Below are 9,424 nucleotides of genomic sequence, written 5' to 3' on the forward strand. Positions count from 1 at the left end.
GTGCTGAAAAACAGGTTTCATCTCACACTCTTTTTGAAATGGCAATGCTGACAATTTGATCACATCAAAAGGAACTTACCCTGGATGTAAAAGTCCCAATACCTTGGCTTTGTTAAAGCTTGGTATATACAGTATCAATATACTTTGTGTTACTCCAAAGTTTGACAGTTTTATTTACCAATTCCCTGTGTTTACATATACAGTGTATAAAAAGTAAGTATGAAGAACAGAAATTAAATGTGTGGTTTCTTGTCTGTAAATTATTTTAATGGCGGGTGTAAGGTTATGTTTTAAACCTGTAACTGAAATAGTAAATATCTGATGCACACAGCAATGGTCAAGGATAATTATCTAAGAAAAATACTTTATTACATGGTAAAAAAGTAAATAGCATTATACAGTTCACTGTTTTGGGGGTCAGTTTGAATGCATGTTTAATTGAATTGAATATTAAACTGACAGATGGCCATTCTGAATTTCTGATACATTCAAAGAAATTCCAAAGTGAATTGTGATAAAAGGATGCTGGTCAACTAAAATACAAATTTAATTTGATTACATTTCATTTGAGCAATTAAACAAAAAAATGTGGCCAAACATGATGTATATGATTGAGTCACACTCACAGTACAGTCATTGATAGGCACAGAAAGGGTTGATTTTAACTTTCATTTTGGAGACATGTAGGGATCCTGTCATGTAAAAATGAGGCACAGCACAACTAACTGGAGACCTATTCTTCTGTCCTATCTATACAGAATGGTATAGATGTCTCCTTCCTACCGTAGCCTTTATATCAGGGGGAAACCCTCTACCTGTTCAGTCCTAGTTTCTTCTGAAAGGAGTTTCCGTCTCCCTTTGTGGCTTGCTGTAACAAGAGAGGGCAAGTGTTAGGTAGACATTTTTATAGGTAGAGGACAACACTTCAACCCCATAAAAGCACACATAGCTGCATGGTCTTTGATGGTTTTCCATTTACCTTGTTGATGTCTTTGTGTCTCTCTTTACTGACAATCTCCTCAATGATCTCTCCCTCTCCCCTTATCAGCCTGAAAAACAAAAACAGAGGGAATAAAAACCAGCACACACCCATATAGGAATAGAGATTGAAACTACCGAACCATAGATGCCATGGGAACACAGTTGTATATAGCGTTGGTGTACCTGGTGCGTCCAGTCTCAGGGTCTACCACCCTGCGGATGACACTCTGCTTAGCCTCATACTCCTCCTTTGTTAAGGGTCTCTTGGTGGATAGCCTGGCTTTCTGCTCATCTGTCATTGCTACAGAATGGACAAAAACAAAACATCCACCCATTTGCTCAGCTTTATATCTGGTTTCATATTCCATTCTTTGTTTAGCTAGTTAACAAATAAACATTAGCTATTGAGGACATATAACAAAATATGAGACCAACATACCTGGTCCATGATCTTCTGTGCAATCATCACTCTGCCACAACTCCAGGAAGGGCTGGGGGGTGCTGCCTACAGGCTGAGGGGGGGCTGGAGGGGGCATCAAATCTACAAGCAGGGATGCTCTTCGTTCTTCCAATTTCTTTATCTTCTTCTTTTTCTTCTTCTCCAATTTCATCTCTTTCTTCAACTTTCTTTTCTTCTTCTTTAACTTCTTCTTGAATTTTTTCCTTTTCCTTTCCTTCCTCTTGGACTTTTCATCACTTGATGAGGAGGATGAGGAGGATGAAGAAGAGCTTGACGAGGAAGATGAAGAACTTCTTTTTTTCATTTTCTTCTTCCCTTTCCGATCTGAAGCAGACAAATGTACACATTGTAAAATTGATATACATACAAAGATATTTCATTATCTTATTCTCTGACATTAGATATCTGTATGTGAGGATGTGAAGTGCTACACATACGTGTGTAACGTTAACTATCTACTACTACGTGTGATTTAATAATAATTGAGTCAAGAAAACCTTGGCTCTTGCTGAGGGAACGTGAGGCTTTCTTTGACGGGGTCGGACTCGCACTGCTGCTGGACGATGAGGAAGATGAAGAAGAGGTATGTCTTCGCTTTTTCTTCTTGGACAATTTTTTCTCTCCGACTTGTCTGCTCGTGCTCTTGGTCTTATCCGCAGAACTGTCGCGCGATCTACTGCGCTCCATAGTCGAAAATGTACGCTGTGTATGCTAGGGCAACCAATTAATCGTATTCCTTTAAAACTTTACTGAAGATTCTGTAAATCTATTTAGAAATACTTTGCTAACTACAGCTGGAAATAAGTGGCAACAAAACATGTCCACCCCCGATAAATAGGTTGTGCAGCTGTTTTTATTCCCCCGTGCATTTCCGGATCGTTAGGAAGTGTGTCCGCTTCACATTGTTGTCCTCTTGCACACTGATCATATACTTTTATGGGCCGCCTATCATATTGGCAATGAATTACCTGAATAAACATTTTTATTTTATGAGACTGTGATATAAAATCAAGATGTATATCATACTCAAAACTATGTATCACCTCTGAGGGTTGAAGTAGAGGGTTAAAGGTATTGCATTGTGATATTTTGTATCATTCCTATAGAAATGTAACTAGAGTAACCTACCTGCAATCTTTACAATGGAAATTATATCATAGTAAGATTGATGGGTCTGTTGCAGAGCTATGCTATAAGCACCAAATAAACATGAAGACCATCCATTTGCAATAACATTTTATTTCAAAATAATTTTTACAAAGGCATTTTTGAAAACAAATGTAAATGTTATGGTGTTTAACAGACTTGTTTGTTGCTGACATTTCATAACTAGCCCTTAACCCTCTTAGCGCACAGTGCTTGTGTGACCTAAAGCAGGAATGGGCTTTTGTTTATTTTCTACAAACTGCTGCGAGTTAGAATAGTAGAATGCACATTGTTTGACTTGGACTAAAATAGGTGCCGGTGTTCATTTTGGGTGCCGGTACTGTTTATATTTAGGGGCAGGAGTTCCACAATACTTTTGAGCTAATATTCTAAGAGGAACAGGAGCTTAAGCAGTAGAACATTTAAGGTGTCAGTGCTCAGCTCTGGTGAGCTCCTGCCTAAGTCAAGCACTGAGAATACACAAGGTACATTTTGAAATTTGGTTGTGCATCAGCAGTTCTCTTATGTTAATAACTGATAGTCAGTGAATTATCCCATGTCATCTAAAATTGATTAGATAGCGGGCCATTAAACAAACTTAAGCAATCTAAACTTGTTATCATCTTGGTGGTGATTGGATGTGGGTACGCAGACTCGCAAACAAATGCGGCCCCTCGTGATGAGCAGATTTTTTGTGGCCCCCAGCCCCATCAAAGTTGCCCATCCCTGATCTAAAGGGTATTGTAGAGATTGGATATAGACAAAAACTGCCCATAGAATAAGGATGTTATAATTCATTTAATAGTATATCTATGTAACTGTCTATTTTTTGCTAATTAAAATTGACTGGTTCCCCTTGAAATTTTGTCTGCTTTTGACATATTTGATAAATGAATGCAGAGAAATAAATAAACACACAGGTAGTTAAAATTCACGTAAAACCAAAAGGTCTCATAAAAAGGACATGAGAAAAGTAATAAAGTCTAGCAAAAAATAAATATGTAGTAGCTGCATGGGTGAGTTGTAACATTCTGAAATGGCGGGTAGAGGTTATGTAAGTGTAAGGTACCAGCAACCTTAAAGCTATCACATTTCCATCCATGTCTGTGTGCAAGGGAGTTCGCCGAGTTAAAAGAGGAGGGGAGGGGTGGGGGGATGGAATGTGTCACTGTTGACAGGGTTAGGCATGGCCTGTTATGAAGAGGCTACCATGCGGATCCTCTCAGCGGGAGTCAGCAGGAGGTTCTTAGCTGCCTTGATGGTGTTCTTCATAAGCATGGCCACTGTCATGGGTCCTACTCCTCCAGGCACTGGGGTAATGAAGCTAGCCTTTTGCCTCACACCTACAAAAGGAGAGATAAAGGGTGAGAAAATGTAGCAGAGAAAATGTGTGCAAGAACACAGTACATCTTAGGACTAATGCAAATGTAGACATTTCTGTCTAGATTACAAACTCGTACCTTCAAAATCCACGTCCCCTACAAGTTTGTCCTTGCCAGTCAGAGGGTCATGCACTCTGTTTATTCCAACATCAATGACGGCTGCTCCTTCTTTGATCATGTCTGCAGTGATGAGGTTTGGAATCCCTGAGATTAGGAGAGGGTTTAGAGGGTAGTAAGGGACCACACAAACACACACCGCACCCACAGTTGTAACAGTCACTTTTTTCAAATTTTATATATTTATTTAAATAATAATAAATAAATAAAAAAAATATATATATATATTGTACACAATAAAGACAATCAATTACGGGTCAATGCCTACATTTTGCTCCCAGCGTTGATCAAAGCTCAGAACGTTTATATTCTTGATCTGATTGAGTTCTAAATTGCACCTGCCTCTTTGCGAACGAGTGGAATCATGACCAGTGGTTTCTTCGTTATGTTCGCCTGTCCCCCCCAGATAAGCCCTTTTTAGCAGCACATTCAGCACTCTCTCAAATGGCTAACTCCACCCTCTCACGGTACAGGCCGAGGGCGAGGTGAAACAAACTACCCCAGCTTGCGAGATGCCGGACAAAAGGCCATTTTAAAACCATCCTGCAACTCCTGCCGTGTCTACAGACATCCTCCAAACAAACACAAACCAACTCCCAGGGAATGAGTGCACAACTGCTAAAGTCTCTTATAGATATGTCAGACAGGTGGCTATCTCCTGGCAGAGACTTCTATTGCACTGGTGAGGCTGAAGCAGGCTGCAATGCATGCAGGAGGAAGCAGAGGAGACAGATAGAGAGCGAAAGCAAGCAGAGAGAGGTTAGTACAGTTGTTCCCAAATGTGGGGTCGTTGAGAACCTGTACTAATCTTTTCAAACAAGTTAGGAACTTATAAAAAAACAAGATATGCTTCAATATGAACATCTTCCATATAGGCCTACATTAAAATGCAAACAATATAGTTCAAGTATATATATATATATATATATGTGTTTCGTCACTGATGCTAAGTGTCAGTGTGAAACATTTCTCATATTTCCCCCCTTTCATGTGTATAACATTACAATTGTATAGCTAATTGGCTATGTATTTTTTTGTAGATCGAGTGAGGTGAATGAACCTACAGCAGCCATGGTGGTCATTTTTGCTGCTCTCCAAATAGCATTTACATTTTGTTTAACTGTATAGAAATGCAGTAAATGAGCGTCACCTTTCAAAGTTGGTTTGCTAAGTACTCTCTGCCGGCAAACGCTACCTGTGTGTCCGTGCCTTAAGAGACCCACCCAGGACAAGCTACTCAAGAGATACAAAATAGCTCTGAGCCAGCTAGTAGCTCTCAGTCACAAATTATACATTTACAAATAAGCGAGAGACAGGTAGTAGACAAGGTAATAATATATCCTCAATAGGAGGAGATGATCCATACCTGCAGCAGCAACAACAATGTCTGCAATTCTTGTGTGCTGACGGAGCTGATCCTTTGGTGTGTAACGGTGAGAGATGGTGACTGTGGCATCACCTGCAGAATCAAAAAATAAGTAAATGCGAGGGCCATGATCCACATATTCCATTTTCAACTTAATAATTTCAGCTTTAAGTGAAAACTCAGTATTATCTCTATTACCCATTGTTAATCTACTTTTACATAATCATAATTAATTAATAATAATTGAAATAATATAGCATACACCCTATCACTGTAGCCCCTAAGTCATCCAGACTCACCCCCAGGCCTCTCATGACGCCCATCTGAATGCAGCAACATGGCAATGGGCATGCCCACATTCTTAGAGCGTCCCGCCACCACAACATTCTTCCCAAGGGTAGGAATTCCTGGAAAACGGGAATGAACAGTCAATGACAGAGTTGTCATTTTGCCCCCATAACAGTCTAATTCCATTCATATAACAGAGGGAGGGGAGCCTCACCTGTGCGTTTGATGATTTCCCAGACTCCCCAAGGAGTGGCGGGCAGCATGGTGGACTGGTCCAGGCACATGCGGCCCACATTGACCACGTGGAAGCCATCCACATCCTTGCCAGGGAACACAGCATTACAGACGCGCCGCTCGTCAATGTGTTCTGTGAGAAGACAGTGGGAATGCTGTTTACAAGACAGTATGTAAATGGCTGTTCTACAGTAAATAGGCCAAAGGCCACGCCATTCAGGGATATGCAAGTATTAGCTATAAATATTAAAAACAACAGCTTCAAACTGTCATTCTTTCTTTGTCTACAAAAAGTTGTATAACTGTTTGCTCACCAAGAGCAATAACTCCCCTACCCAACTGCCCTTTCCAACACCATGCATCGTCTTCTCACCCTAAAGCCACTCCTTACCTGGCAGAGGCAGCTGCACCAGCAGGCCGTCCACCCGGTGGTCTGTGTTGAGTTTGTAGATCAGGTCCATGAGTTCATCCTCAGAGATACAGGAGGGCTTCAGGATGGTCTCACTGCTGATACCTGCAGAGAAGAAAAACAGGGAGGAATTATGAACCCATTCTATCCCAGATAAATATAAACAGTGACAAGGATGGTGACCAGGAAGAAAGTGGGAATTAGAAAGCCATGTTGAAGACTCATAGAATAGTTTCTTAGTCAAGTATGTCCAGTATGTACTCTGTTGTGCAACAGAGTTGATCTCCAGCACAGGTAACGTGTGTGTGTGTGTGTGTTTACATACCAACATCAGCTGCAGCTCGGGTCTTATTCAGGACATAAGAGTGACTGGCTGCATGATCTCCTACAAGGACCACGCTCAGGTGGGGTCTCCGATTGCCAGTGGAGACCCACTGTTCAACATCGGCCCTGGCCTCCTCCCGGATCTGACGGGCCAACTTCCTGCCTGAGATGACCACTGCTTCCTGTCTGGAGAATCAGAGAGCAGAGAGCCAGATGTTAGAGGACAGAGGAACATGTAAACTATCAGGAGAAGGTATACACTGGGGTTGGCATGTGATTTATAGTCCTGCAGGCTAGTTGTCAATCCCAAAGTGAGTGTGTATGGCAGTCAGTCAGCAAGGAGTGCTAGTAGGCAAACATGTAGGGGCGGCAGGTAGACTAGTGGTTAGAGTGTTGGACTAGTTACCGAAAGGTTGCAAGATCGAATCCCCGAGCTGACAAGGTATAAAATCTGTTGTTCTGCCCCTGAACAAGGCAGTTAACCCACTGTTCCTAGGCCGTCATTGAAAATAAGAATTTGTTCTTGACTGACTTGCCTAGTTAAATAAAGGTTAAAAATAAATAAATGTAGGGGTCCCCATAAGCCAGCGATGGCCAAGTACAGGGCTCCTGGTGTTACCCATTTATGAGGAGTGTGGCAGCTAAAAATACCAATACATACTTCTTGGAACCCCGGGCCTTCAAGCCAAGTTGTTGGCCTCATTGTGGAGTGCAGAGCGGAGCGGGTGAAGATGAAACCTGAGTGCTGCTCACATTTCATTTTCAATGTGTTAAACTAGATAGCATCCCTTATGTAAAAGCATGCACACAGAGGACTAATACCAGAGGAGTAATGAGCCATCCACAGTGATATAACCATCCCTTGATTCTACCACGAGTAATTAAACACAGAAACATTCAGCTCTTCAATGGGGCCACAATAGCAAGTCCTGGAGGAGACCCCATCAGGGCATGACATTTGACAACAACACTCCCCAGCTTCCAATGTGCACACAAAGCATGAACATAATGTTTTGGTCTGGTTTTTTTGGTCTCCATAGGAGGACAACCTAGTTGTAAATGTGTTGAGTTTTCAGCAAACAGTTGACCACAGACCATGTTAATGATTAGTTAGTCTCTGACAGGATAAAGGACATACGTTTTGCTACCTTTCCTCCCAGACTTGTTATCCTTCACACAGTGCCAGTACCATGACGGGGAAAGGACTGTCAGCAGACCCAAATAATCAATACCATCAGCTCTGAACTAGAACCCTGAACTAGAACCCAAGCCATTTCCTAATTACCAATCGGCAAGTCTGTGCCAGCGCTGTTCCCAAGTATGGGCTTTGTCCTGAGTGTGAAATGTAAATAGAACAAACAATGCAACTTGTTTGGTGTTATGGTTTTATAAAGTAGGCTTTGCTCATCTGAAGTGATGATAGGAAACGGTTCTGAAAAAAACACTGTCCTATGTTGACCCTAACCTTGTACTCAATACAGTGCACCTTGAATGTGCACGCTCCAAATGAGACTCATCTGTGCTGGTTTAAAAGTGGCTAAATCAGTTGTGATGTTAGTCATGTGCATAGTCACAGTGCATACACAGGCGGTTTGTGTTTCTAGATGTCTGGAACATTAATTCTCTTAAGGAACGTGCTGCAGCAAGGCATGCCTCAAATTAAACATGGAATTAATCAAATACATTTAGGCAGACAGTTGAAGGGAAAAAAATTGTCTGCAAAAGCTAGGTTTATATATATATATATTATATATATATATATATATATATATATATATATATATATATATATATATATATATATATATATATATATAGTTGTCTAAACACATATGATACGAAAAACTACTGTCTGAATACTGATGCTTTAGTTGGTTTGTGACCCCCATTGGTAACAACTTTCTGAATACTGTTCACTTCAGTTGTTTGGTGACCCCCAATGGGAACTTGCCTGCCTTTATGCAAGTGCTCTGTGCGATTTCATCAGCCATGCAGCACTGCAATGATACCGGCATAACGTTAGGGGCGCATTACGACGAGCATTGATTCAAGACCACTCTTCGCTACAATGTCTCGTTTAAAACGTTACATAATTGTCCCCAGTGCACTATCAGAAACGTTGTATCCACAGAGACGGTAAGATGCCGGGATACATTGACACATAGAAAAACATAAAGGAAAGTGCCATAGACAAGCAGGAAATTAATACCTGGTAGGTTACCTTCAAAAAGAAGAGGGCGCATTTTTCATATAGAAAGCAAACCTATCATAGTCCACCAAGATAGATAAATAACAATAATCTATTTGATATCTTAATTATATAGGATTACTAATACATACCTTGATGCTGACATATGTAGACTACACACTTGATGCTGCGATTGCTGGCATAATTTTCTCAGAGCTCTCAGCGTTGCCATGTTTACTGATCTAGATAGGTTAAGTAATCCAACAATGAGAAAGGGGGAGAGAGAAGTGAGGGAGATTGAAAGATGAAGCAAGCCGAGTCTGACAGACCACCGTCTGTGAAAAGGATTGAGAAGGCTCGAGATGTTTTAAAGGCTGAAGTCCCCCCGCCCGCATATTGGATATACGTCAGTTTCCAGGCAAAAGGGCCACACCTCTAAATGCAAAGCTGCCCAAACGGGTGGTGAAGTACTTCATTTTCCCTCACTCACTACCCTGGCTTATGTTCTGAAAAACTTTTCCTTGACTAG

The 9,424-nt window shown here is 41.1% G+C and overlaps 2 protein-coding genes across 2 annotated transcripts; both read right to left on the bottom strand.

The window, feature by feature from the left end:
• Positions 1-249: 249 nt before the first annotated feature.
• Positions 250-2,310, bottom strand: arl6ip4 (ADP-ribosylation factor-like 6 interacting protein 4). The gene is made up of 5 exons (XM_029762986.1): positions 1,939-2,310; positions 1,421-1,765; positions 1,165-1,282; positions 980-1,049; positions 250-868 (listed from the first exon to the last, which is right to left on the bottom strand). Exons 1-5 carry the CDS (start codon positions 2,126-2,128, stop codon positions 812-814), a joined length of 780 nt encoding a protein of 259 aa, XP_029618846.1. The 5' UTR covers positions 2,129-2,310; the 3' UTR covers positions 250-811.
• Positions 2,311-2,662: 352 nt separating this feature from the next.
• mthfd2 (methylenetetrahydrofolate dehydrogenase (NADP+ dependent) 2, methenyltetrahydrofolate cyclohydrolase) lies at positions 2,663-9,304 on the bottom strand. Its single transcript, XM_029762985.1, has 8 exons — positions 9,048-9,304; positions 6,709-6,893; positions 6,366-6,488; positions 5,955-6,107; positions 5,752-5,859; positions 5,453-5,545; positions 4,048-4,173; positions 2,663-3,930 (listed from the first exon to the last, which is right to left on the bottom strand). The coding sequence occupies exons 1-8, from the start codon at positions 9,125-9,127 to the stop codon at positions 3,782-3,784; spliced, it is 1,017 nt and encodes a 338-aa protein (XP_029618845.1). The 5' UTR covers positions 9,128-9,304; the 3' UTR covers positions 2,663-3,781.
• Positions 9,305-9,424: the final 120 nt, after the last annotated feature.

This window comes from Salmo trutta, chromosome 9, assembly GCF_901001165.1.
Source record: "Salmo trutta chromosome 9, fSalTru1.1, whole genome shotgun sequence".
Taxonomy (NCBI): Eukaryota; Metazoa; Chordata; class Actinopteri; order Salmoniformes; family Salmonidae; genus Salmo; species Salmo trutta.